The following is a 13,078-nucleotide window of genomic DNA, read 5'->3' on the forward strand; positions in this document are numbered from 1 at the left end:
TACAAATAATTTAAGAATATATTTGCTCTAAGAAGTTTATCATTGTTTAGGCATAGGTTGGAGATGTCCCCGCCAGAACACTATGATTTTTCTGAAGCCACGTGAGAAGTGTTCTGTCTCTGTGTCTAGTACTGTTTCTGTTTCTGTCTCTCTGCCTCTCTGTCTCTCTGAGTGTGTATGTGTGTGTGTGTGTGTGTGTGTGTGTGTGTGTGTCTGTCTTTAAATCTCTCTATTTCTATACAGTGTTCTGTCTGTTTGGTGCTGTTTCTATCTCTGTCTCTTTGCCTCTCTGTTTCTGTGTCTTCCTGTGTGTGTGTGTGTGTGTGTGTGTGTGTGTGTGTGTCTTTAAATCTCTCTATTTCTATACAGTGTTCTGTCTGTTTGGTGCTGTTTCTATCTCTGTCTCTTTGCCTCTCTGTTTCTGTCTCTTCCTGTGTGTGTGTGTGTGTGTGTGTGTGTGTCTTCAGTGTCTCTATTTCTATACAGACACATACACATACACACTCATATGCAAACATATACACACATCTATGATTTATCTGAACTGATGCATGTGCTTCTCCTGCAAACTTCCCATATTTTTCTTATGTGTATGGTGAGTCATGTAACTGCATTAGTGTACTTTGGACATGACGCTTACCTTTGGTAACACCTGTTTCCCTCTCTTAACTTATTTTCCTTTTTCTCTTTCTAATTTTCTTTATCATGTTATTCTTAAATCTTTCTAAGCTAACTCAAATTCTTTTTTATATTAAAAAAAATTGTATATGTAAATATATAAAGTAAATTTTTGTTGTCAACTATCAGTACCAGTATTCTCATATTTATTAGTGACCGTATTCCTACAAATTCCAAGAAATACAAATCATTATTTTTTAATGTATAAATGTAAACAAGCATAAATTAATTTTATTAGTTTCATCCTTTCCCCATGCTCTGTTAAGACCATCTATGCTCTCTTTTTTGTGGAGTTTGTGTTGTGTTCATAACATATGGTTTCATAGCTACCCATATCATTTGAAATTCTATTTAAACTCTCAGTAGCAGAATACCCAAATAGTTAATTTAGCCCATAATAATGTACATATCTACTCCTTTTTTGGGTATGCTATCTAAACATCTACTATATTTTTATAATATCTTCAGATCTGCACAACAGCAATCAATACATGACTCTTATTCTATTGCTCTGTGTATTTATGAACTATCTTTTTTTTTCTTTTTCTTTTTTTCCACTAAATCTGAACCTCATATATGACCATCTCTTAGCTTTTTCTCCCTCTCATAAAATCACCATCATGACAATAATAATAATTGAATATATATGTGCATACCATATAGGGAGGAAGACTTATAAATAGAAAAAGCATCGCTTAGGCCTTGAGCTACCTTATAAGCTCGTATTCTTTCATTCTCATTCCAAAGAGCAAGGTTTGTATAGAATTTGAAGACGTTAGGTCATTTGTTTTGGTCTGTTGATTCTTTACTTGGTTGATTGATTAATTGATTTATAACAACTAATGTTCATAATTATAATAGAAATATGTCCCCAAGGTAGAATCAGCATTCGGTAGATCTTCCCTTCAACCAGATACTTAAACTCTACTCAAAGAATGTAAAGTAAATTTCTATCCATTTATATGGTTTTAAAAATAAAAGGATACCATAGCTTGGAGAAAGGCATAATTTCTTTTCCTTTTTCCTTCCCCCATACTTCTTTATTTTTTCAAAAAGCATATTTGTGATTCAGCTAAAGATCTTTTATCAAACAAATTCAGATCATGAATGAAACTTTTCTTCAACAGTAATTCAGCTCATACTCTTTAATTTTTGTCTGTGTTGATTCTTCAGAATGTAGCACAGTAGGAAATAAGATAATGCCCCTTCATGAACATTCCAGACCCATTTGGGAGTTAGATGATTCACCTCATCTTTTTTTTAAGTTTATTTATTGATTTTGAGAGAGACAGCAGCCTCACTCTCTTATGAGTGGAGGAGGAACAGAGGGGGAGAGAAAAAATCCCAAGCAGATTTGTGCTGTCAGCACAGAGCCAAACACAGGGCTTGATCTCATAAGCTGTGAGATCGTGACCTGAGCCAAGATCAAGAGTTGGCCACTCAACGTACTGAGTCACCCAGGCTCCCCTGATAATTCATCTCATCTTAAGGGGAAGTAACATTTTGTAAATTTTTACACTATGAGTGTAAGGTATTATAAGCATTCCTTATCTTTACTGGAATTTATAAGTAAAATTTTAAAATATATATTTAAGTTCTAGGCATTTTCCAGATTGTTTTGAGGAAGTGATTATCCTTTGTATTCAGATATCTCCAGGCTGAGGAGAGACAGTAATGTTTTATCTGTAGTTTCTCCTTACTCTGTGTCTTTGACTTGATAGTTTGTCCTTCCTGTATCATTGAAGTATGTCTAGTCTATACTGTATCTTTCTTTTCTGCCAAGGAGTGTTGTTTCTTCCAAGAGAATCAAGTTAATAACAATTTCTCTGTTCATAGAAATGTCCTAAGTGACCCTTCTGACAAGTAATGCATAGTTATTAACAGAAGTCTTTGGAATTGACTAGCGATGAGTTGGTCACGCATGCCATGACCATACAGTTATGGGTAGAGATCCCGGACTATCTGGAAGAGAGAGAGTTTGGTGCCACTATATATGTACAAAGATTATGTTGTGAACTTGGAGTAGTGATTGGACAGGAAGTCAGTGAAAACGCATGTGTGACTTCTAGCATAGTACCTGTCTGCTGATGATGCTGGGGCCTCCATTCCACGTGCCCTTGTGAACAATTAGATCTTCTGTGCCAGACCACCCAGCTGATAGAAAGTCTTTCTTGACTTGAGTGCAATCCCTCTAACCTGCTTGTCTCTGTCTCTGTGGCTCAAGAGGATGAACTCCTCGAGGACTTCCTGGGTTATCCAGAGCCATGGAGACTAGGAACAAGCAGGAAAGCCAGTTGTAAGGAAGGGACACTTCTGCTGGTCACTGGTCGTGGGACACCAGATCTAATGTGTTCCTGAGATGGATTTCCAGGAGGACATCAGCAGCAGGCAGGCCAAGGAGTGTGATTTCCAGGTAAGGGCCCTTCCCTATTCCCTCATTTGAGGAAGCCTGATTGCTTATGAGCAAACTAAGGGGAAGTGCACCTAGGATCCTGAGACAAGGAAAGAAAGAATACAGGGTGTGACTTACTTCTTATGTGCTAAGCTTTACTTTAACTTTCATTTTAGATAATCACAACACTTTATCGTGGAAATTTCAGTGGTTTGAAGTTACCCCTGATAAACCTTATAAATTCAATTTTGGGGAGAACTCTCATCTTTCATATTATAAATAAGGGTTTATCCTAAGATAGATGGCATCACAGTAAATTGTGCTTGTAGGCATAAGACACATTACATACAAACACACTAATCACATTATCTAATCAAAGAGAAATGTTAAGTGGTATGAATATAAATTAATTATTTTAACTTTACACCTAAATTAGTGTTCCCCTTTAAAAATCACTTATTCACCAGATTTGCACTGGTTGAATTTCAGTTGTTTTATTAACATGAAATCTTGTTAAAAGTCAAGATTTTCTACTGTAGGTAATAAATATGTGTCAACGTCTGTGAAGACATTATAAAGAAGATGTTCTTGCAACATTACACTTGAGGGCTACTTTGGAAGGGAAAACCCTTAAGATGAATATTTAAATTATGTTTGTTGTGGCCGCTGTTAATTATTTTAAAAATTGTTCATGTTGGTTGTCATCTCATTTGGCACAATATATAGTATTACTCACTTTAGCTAATTAAGACAAATTTCTGATTGGGTTTGAAAATTTATGTATGCCAGTTCTATCTAGATTTTTCTATAAATTAACCTCTGTGATTTTGTAGTCTGTGGTCAGTTGTTTACAATAATCACACTATTTTTTTTTGAAAAAAAATCACACTATTTTTTAACTTTAATTGTGAATAACATTTGCACCAATTAATCAGAAATATATATTGTCAGAAATCAGCATTTCTTTTCCTGATTATAGTATCCACTATCATTTTCTTCCATGCTCAATCCTCTAGATAAATCTATTAGAGGTTAGTACCTATATTTCCCCCTTTTTGATATTCACACTGCTGAACATGATAATGCGTGCAAAATAGGTTAAACAAAACACAGTAAAAATGAACAGGGCTTCATTCTTTGAAGAATCCCAAAGACTGATCCTAAACCAGTTGCATATTTGATTCAAAGTTGCCTTTGTTAGCTATTTAGAGAACTTCATGTAATGATTTCAGTGGGTTTCTTGGCAAGTTTCAAGTGAGACTTAGCTGGTGTTGAAGGGTGCCAGATGTCTTGAAGAGATTGCTGAAGAAAATATGGCAGGGTTCACTGTATGATAAGTTTTGCTTGCCCTTCTACTGACATCTTCACTCTGATGGGCTGACAGGTTTTCTGGAGAAAGTGGTAGTTATTCAGTAATGTTAGAAACGTAAGATGCATATAACTAAATGTCTAACCCACCTTTGTCTAAGGACAGGTGATTTGTATCACAAAGCTTTTCTCCCATAGGTGGTCTTTTCCTAAATCACATAAAAACTGGGTGGATTAATTTTAAGACAGTGCTTATGGATGGCACTTCTCAAGCCATTTCTAAATCACCTCATCTATTCTGAAACTGGGCAAATTTGTTGGAAAGGTTTTTTTTTTTTTCCTTTTTATTATAAATTGAATCACTATTGACAATTGTATTTTGTCTGTATGGGTTGAGGATTTTTTGATACACTGTGTAATTTCCTAAACATAAAATCTACAATGAAAGAAATATATACTAATTATAAGAGGAAAAAAATATAAGCTTTCCTAATCTAGAAGTAGCCTTAGAACATTCTGGGCCCCACTAATTAGCATCCTCACTATACCAAAGGTTCAATGTCCCTCATCTCCCTCATTTTGATTTCTTCATTTTAAACTGTTTTAAATAAGAGTTAAAATTATAATATATGTATATGTATATATTTATGTATGTGTGTGTGTGTATGCCTGTGTGCGTAGAATAAGATTGGGATTGGCCCCTGGGTAAAGTGAAATAACACAGAGATCATGTATAAGAAAAAATTGTTAAATCAAAAATAAGTTTTGCCTTGTAATTAATGGTTGCATTTTTACAAAAATAGAATATAGCTTAAAAAATTATGCTTATTGCACCTGTTAGTGTTAATCAATAGAAAATTAAAAAATATATTCATAAATGTCTATCACCTTGATTATTTTATTTTTCCAAGGATTTCCTTTCTGGGATATCATTCACTTTCAAATTTATTCTCAAATTTTCTGTATATTTGTACCTGTATGTATATGTACATGTGTTAACATACATACGCATATATTTGTATTTATGTGTGCATGAGTATTCAGAATAGCAGATGTGTATACATACATAAATAGAAATTAATGTGATATGGCATCCTTATAGTGTTTCATTTATCCTTATATATAAAATAACAAGTGTATATTATTGATGCCATACAGGTTCTCTGGCTCTAAATGTAAATTTTAATTTTGTTTCCGAACTAGAGAATATTATATCACTATGGTTAAATGGGTAAGCAATACGAAGACGGTGGTCAGATGGTTAAACCGGCCTCAGAACATTTCCATCCTCACGGTCTGTGAGACCACCACTGGCGCTTGTAGTAGAGTGAGTATAATTTACTTTTCTTTCATGCCTCAAATGAAGCATTTTATGCTACTCACAAAGGGAAATCAGGCAATCCATTGTACAAAAACCAATGTTTAAGTTCCAAAGGTAGTTGGGAAAGAGTCCTTCTATTAGGAGTATATATTTTAATCCATAAATCATCTAAACTTTGAAGTGAGAAATATATGATAAGCAAAAGAGAACAAACCAAGATTTAAAAAAAATGAATTCTTGTATTAAGGGGATTCTAAATCACATTAGTTTAATTCCGAAATACATTTTTCTCTCCATAGTTTGACTTTGATTAACTTGAGAATACGGAATATTTTTCCTGTTTTCTTCAAACACATTCCAAAATTCAATTTTTATGGTCATTCAGATTAGTCTTATAAAATAATGGACAGTATCTCTATTTTTAAATTAAGTAAGAAGAGTAAAAACTAAAATGGTCCTTGAACCACTGTGATTTTGAAAGCCGGTTGCATTTCTATTTCTATAATCAGTTTTTATAACTCTGCAATAAATCCTGTACGTGTAATTTTTAAACTTCTTTACAGAGAGGAATACTATAATCAGTTTAAGTTGCTCTGTTGTACGCTTCTATTGTTACTTGCCAAAGTATTCCCAATTATTTAACAACAGAAATTTTCAAACTTCTGTTTCTAAAATTGTTTTGATGTTTATTTATTTTTCAGAGAGAGAGAGAGAGAGGAAGAGAGAGGAGAGGAGCGAGAGCAAGCAGGGGAGGGGCAGAGAGAGATGGGTGTCACAGAATTCCGAAGCAGGCTCCAGGCTCTGAGCTATCAGCACAGAGCCCGATGCAGGGCTCAAACCCACGATCTGTGAGACCATGGCCTGAGCCGAAGCTGGACACTTAACTGGCTGAGCCACCCAGACTTCTGTTTCTAGACAAGATGGTGTACATGTTGAGAGTCCAGCATCTCTGCTGTTGCCAACTATAAAACTATACAAAATGTATTAAACAACTATTCTCAGACAATAGCAGGATAAGGACACAAATAGTGAAATAAAATAAACACAGAGGATAAGCCTACCTTTCTGTGGGGGCTACTTTGAGATCACAGTGCAAGTTAATGAGGCCCTAGAAAAGCACAGTGGTATCACTGATGTCAGTAGGCAGGGAGAATCAGTTTGAGACTGTTGTGGTGGCTGAAATTTGGAGGACAAGTACCACCAGATTGGGAGTTGCAGAGAGAAGAGCTCTCCGGCAATCCATGTAGAGGGACTCTCAAGACTGTAGCTCAATGCTTAACTGTGCAAGTACATGACACGCTTCACACAGAGAAGCAAAAGGAGAATCTGCAGGTTGCACAACGCTTGGAGACTTTGGAGTGCTCAGCAGCAAACATAGAGCACTCTCACTGAAAACCCTTTGCATTCAACTCACAGCCCAGAAAGAAAATGCATTAGGAATAAGGTTGTTCTGTACTCTTTACAATAAACCTTTATATCTAACCTGGGAAGGATGAAGTGCATGCCTATAAATTAGCTGTCTTCCCAGAAGACAGTTTACTCTTTTAAAAGGAAAATTAAAATTTAAAATATCAATTACACAATCAAAACATACTATATATGTAGAAAAATAGAAAATGTAACCTGCCTGTCTCTCACCCCCCTGCCAAAATATTTATAAAAGCAGACTTACACACAATAGAGTTACTAAAATTAACAGATACAGATTTTTTAAAAATCTGTTTGAAAAATAGTTGGTAAATTAAAGGGTGGCCCTAATTAATGAATAGATGAGACATTTCAGTGGGTAAATAAACTGTAAAACAGAGAACAATGAAATTTCAGGAACTCAAAACAACAGTAACTGAAATGAAAAATTGTCTGGATGGGTTAAAACACAAACTGGACACTGTTGTTGTCAGGGAAATAAAAACAATTCAAACTGAAGTCCTGAGGAAAAAATGACTGGAAAAAAAAATGAACAAAGCCTCAATTACCTGTAGAACAATATGAGCTGATGTATATGTATGATGGAATATACACAGAAGGCAAGATATGAGATATTGTGGCAGGAAAAAAAACGAATTAATGACTTAAGGGGCACCTGGGTGGCTCAGTCAGTTAAGTGTCTCACTTCGTCTCAGGTCATGATCTCACGGTTCGTGGGTTCAAGCCCCACATCGTGCTCTCTGCTTTCAACTCAGAGCCTGCTTGAGATCCTGTCACCCTCTCTCTCTGCCCCTTGCCCACCCCTCCTTCTCTTTCTCAAAAATAAATAAGCATTTAAAAAAAGAAATAATGACTTAAAATATCCCAAATTTGCAACAAAATAAAACAAAACATTAACCTATATATCTAAGAAGTTAGCAAACCCCAAACAAGATAAAAACAAAGAAAATAAGTAGGCACATAATATTCAAATTATTGCAAACCAAAGATTAAGAGGGAAAAAAATGAAAACAGCTTGAGAGAAAAATATATTACATATGGGAGAATATAATGATGAAAATTACTGCCTCTGTGTCATCAGAAACAACATAAGCCAGAAAGCAGTGGAATGCATTTTTAAAGGACTAGAAGAAAAACAGTGTAAACTAGAAGTCTATGTCCTATGAAAATAACTTTCAAACATGAAGACAGACATTTACAGACGAGTAAAAACTGAGATAATTCATCACAAGTAGATCTGTGTAAATAACATCAAATTAAGTTATTCATTCTGAAAAAAAAATAGCACCAGATGGAAACTCAAGTCTAAATGAAGGAAAGAAAGGTGCCAAAAATGGTAAATATGTTAGGAAAATAAAAATGTCTTCTAGTTTTTTTTATATATATTCTAAAAGGTAATTGATAATTTAAGTAAATCAAAACTATCAAACTAAAAGGCTTGTACACAGCCAAAGAAATAGTGAAGAAAATTGAAAAGCCGGCCTATGCAATGGAAGAATATATTTGCAAATCATATATCTGACTAGGAGTTAAGTCTAAAATATATAATGATCTCATATAACTCAATAGCAAAATAAAACAAAAACAAAAAAATCTAATAATCTCATTTAAAAATGGACAAAGGACCTGAATAGACATTTTTCCAAAGAAGATATTCAAATAGCCAACAGGTATATGAGAAGATGCTCGGCATCACTAATCATTAGGGAAATTCAGTCAAAACCACAATGACCCTTACACTTGTTAGAATGGCTATTATCAAAAAGACAAGAGATAAATAGAATCAGGGCGATGGAGAAAGGGAATCCTGTGCACTGTGGTAGGAATGTATATTGGTACAGTCACTGTGGAAAACAGTATGGCAGATATAAATTAAAAGTAAAACTTCTGTATGATCTAGCAATTCAACCTCTGGGTATGTATCTCAAGGAAACGAAATCATTATTCAAAGGCCTCTTTGTCAGCCCATGTTCATTGCAGCATCATTTACAATAGCCAAAACACGGGGTAAATATGTCCATCAGTGGATGGATGGATAAAAAATGTCACACACACACACACACACACACACACACACACACCACACTGGAATAAGTATTCAGCCATAAAAAATGAAGAAATCCTACAATTTGTGACAACAGGGAGGGAACTTGAGGGCATTTATTCTAAATGAGGTGAGTCAGATGGAGAAAGACAAATACAGTATGATCTCACTTGTATGTGTATTGAAAAAAAAAACTTAGAGAAAAAGAGATTGTTTGCAAAGGGGAGGGTATGGGTGGGAGTGGGGAAACCGGGTGAAGGTGGTTAAAAGATACAAACTTCCAGTTACAAGATAAGTAAGTTCTGGGGAAGTAATGTACAACATAATTATGATAGTTAACAATACTTTATTGTATATTTGAAAGTTGCTAAGAGAATAAATCTTAAAAGTTCTTATCACAAGGAGAAAAAATGCAGTTACGTGGGGTAATGGATATTAACTAAACTTGTGGTAACCACTTCATAATATATACATATATGAAGTCATTATGTTGTATACCTTAAACTTATACAATGTTATATGTCAATTATATCTCAATAAAACTGGATAAAAAGGAATAAATTTTATAATTTCTACAATCTCCAGAGAGTGGAGAAGGAAGGAAACTTTTCAGTTCATTTTGTAAGCATAGTATAATCCTCTTACCAAAACGAGGCAAGGCCATATGAGAGAACACTTTAGACTGATGTCTCATGCACGTATATACAAAAAATTCCTTAAACATATTAACATATCAACTGTGGCAATATAGAGAATTGTGCACTGTGACTAAGTGGGGTTTATTTTGGTAATTTATGATTGGTTTAATACTGAAAAACAATCAGTGTAATTCATTATTTTAATGGAAGGAAAGAATTAAAATAAACAGTTATCTCAATAGATGAAAAAAACCAGTTGACAAAATTCATCACTCATTCATGATAACTTCAACATAAATGAATAGAAAAAAATTTTTCAATTTGATAAAGGATACCCACAAAATACCCCAATAAATAGACTCTATGGTAAAACATTTTCCTTAGTTATCTTAATACCAGCAATAAGGTAAGGATATACATTCTCACTCTGTTATTCAAACTTTATTAGAGATTCTAACCAGAGTAACTTGGTGAGGAATAAATATCATGGTGATTGGCAAGGAAGAAGTAAAATTCTATTTGTGGATGGCATTATTGCATAAATAAAAAGTAAGAAATCCACAAAAAAAGACTAGAATGCGTCACAATTCACAAATCAGTGTACCAGTTTAAATTATTTGTTCAATTTCCTGATTTTTATCATTTTACTATAAATAAATGTGAGTATATAGGATACTGTAATTTTCTTGAACATTTACTGAATTATTTAGGGGTAAATGGATATAATGACTCAAAATTTCTGTTAAATTGTTTAGAAAAAGTATATTTTTAACATTCAATTGATTTTGAAAAAATATATTTTTTTGCCTTCTTTTCAAATGGTTTAAGAACAGGAGAGAGATATAATAATAAAGCAAATAGAACAAAATAGAAATTAATGAGGGATATGTCTAAAGGCTGTGCAAATGTTTCTTGAACTGGTCTTTTAACTTCTCTGTAAGATTGTATTTTTTTTCAAAATAAAGATTTGGGAAGCATCAAAATGTGTTTCTAGATTCAGAGTATTATAGTGGGAAAAATGCCACTAAAATCTTTAAAACATTAAATACATAAGGATAAATTTAACAAATAGCATGCAAAATCCTCATATTGAAAACTACATTTTTGAAAGGCATTAAGGATGACCTAAATAAATAAAAGATATGCCACATGTTTGAGCTGAAAGGCTTAATATTGTAGATGGCATCCTACTCAAAGTGAACTGTAGTTTCTTTTTTTTTTTTTTTAACATTTTATTTATTTTTGAGACAGGGAGAGACAGAGCATGAACGGGGGAGGGGCAGAGAGAGAGGGGGAGACAGACTGAAACAGGCTCCAGGCTCTGAGCTGTCAGCACAGAGCCTGACGCGGGGCTCGAACTCACAGACTATGAGATCATGACCTGAGCTGAAGTCGGACGCTCAACCGACTGAGCCACCCAGGCGCCCCTGTAGTTTCAATACAATACAAATTCCCAGCAGATTGATCAATTGATCTAGTAGAAACAGATAAGCTGTTTCTTAATGTATATGGAAGTGTAAAAGACCCAATGAGCTATACAATCTTGTTAAAAAAACCAACAGTGCTGGAGAAGTTGCCCTACTGGATTTCAGGATTAACTGGAAGCCACAGAAACTGAGAGATTATAGTGGAGGCATAAGGACAACACAAACAGATCAACTGAATTGACTGATAAAAGTTTCCGGAAATAGATTTCCTATTTATATGATCAATCGATTTTTATCAGAGGTGCCAAAACAATCCAAAGGGGGAAGATGATTCTGGAACAATCAATAACCAAAGGAAAAATACAGTGGTATTTAACATCATGTACCATATTCTAAAATTAATTTGAGATAAATTGCAGTCCTAAATCTAAGAGATAATACTGTCAATCTTCTAGATAAAAATATGAGATATAATTAGTTATACCGAAGAGGCAAAAAGTCATTAATCATAAAAGAAAAAATAATACATTAGGCATCATCAAACTTAGAAAGTTCTCAACAAAGTCACCATTAAGAAACAGCCACAGGGGTGCCTAAGTGGCTGAGTGGCCTCTGACTCTTGGTTCTGGCACAGGTTTGTGAGATGAAGCCCCACATAGGGCTCTGCACTGAGAGCTGCTTGGGACTCTTTCTCTCCCTCTCTGCCCCTCTGCTTCTCTCTCTTTCTCTCTTTCTCTCTCTCTCTCAAAAATAAATATAAAAAAGAAAAGAAAGAGAAACAGCCACAGAATAGGAGAAAATATTTTGCAAAATGTGTTATCACACAAATATATGCATCTCAATAATGAAAAGACAGACCAATTAAAAAGATCAAAATGTGAACAGAAATGTATAAGGAAGTAATAAATTCATGAAGAAGTATTCAACATTATTAGACATTAGGAAAATATAGATTAAATCATAATAAAATAGCACTACATACCATTAGAATGACTAAAATTAAAACAACAAAAAGGTGACATTAACTATTGAGGAGGATGTAGAAAATTTCAGTTCTTATTCTTTTTCTTTTTTTTTTTGCCATTATTAGTCTTTTTTGGTTTTGTTTTTTTTAATTTTTTTTTAATTTACATCCAAATTAGCGTACAGTGCAACATGATTTCAGGAGTAGATTCTTTAATGCCCCTTACCCATTAGGCCCATCCCCCCCCCCCCACAACCCCTCCAGTAACCCTCAGTTTGTTCTCCATATTTATGAGTCTCCCTGTTTTTATATTACTTTTGCTTCCCTTCCCTTATGTTCATCTGTTTTGTCTCTTAAAGTCCTCATATGAGTGAAGTCATATGATTTTTGTCTTTCTCTGACTAATTTCACTTAGCATAATACCCTCCAGTTCCATCCATGTAGTTGCAAATGGCAAAATTTCCTTCTTTTTGATTGCCGAGTAATACTCCATTGTGTATGTGTGTTTCTGTATATATATATATATATATATATATATATATATATATATATATATACACACCACATCTTCTTTATCCATTCATCCATCGATGGACATTTGGGCTCTTTCCATACTTTGGCTATTTTCCATAGCACTGCTATAAGAACATTGGGGTGCATGTGGCCCTTTGAAACAGCACACCTGTATCCCTTGGATAAATACCTAGTAGTGCAATTGCTGGGGTGTAGGGTAGTTCTATTTTTAATTTTTTGAGGAACCTCCATACTGTTTTCCAGAGTGGCTGCACCAGCTTGCATTCCCACCAACAATGCAAAAGGGATCCTCTTTCTCTGCATCCTCGCCAACATCTATTGTTGGCCTGAGTTGTTAATGTTAG

General features: G+C 34.4%; 1 protein-coding gene across 1 annotated transcript in view; it reads left to right on the plus strand.

Annotated features, from left to right (window-relative positions):
- The window catches only part of DPP10 (dipeptidyl peptidase like 10), a 331,482-nt gene that overhangs the window by 226,484 nt on the left and 91,920 nt on the right, over nucleotides 1-13,078 (plus strand). Inside the window, exon 8 of the mRNA XM_049615726.1 lies at nucleotides 5,582-5,705. Within this exon, the coding sequence (XP_049471683.1) occupies nucleotides 5,582-5,705 (124 nt within the window). The remainder of the gene's footprint in view (nucleotides 1-5,581; nucleotides 5,706-13,078) is intronic.

Source organism: Panthera uncia (genome assembly GCF_023721935.1).
Source record: "Panthera uncia isolate 11264 chromosome C1 unlocalized genomic scaffold, Puncia_PCG_1.0 HiC_scaffold_3, whole genome shotgun sequence".
NCBI classification, from domain to species: domain Eukaryota; kingdom Metazoa; phylum Chordata; class Mammalia; order Carnivora; family Felidae; genus Panthera; species Panthera uncia.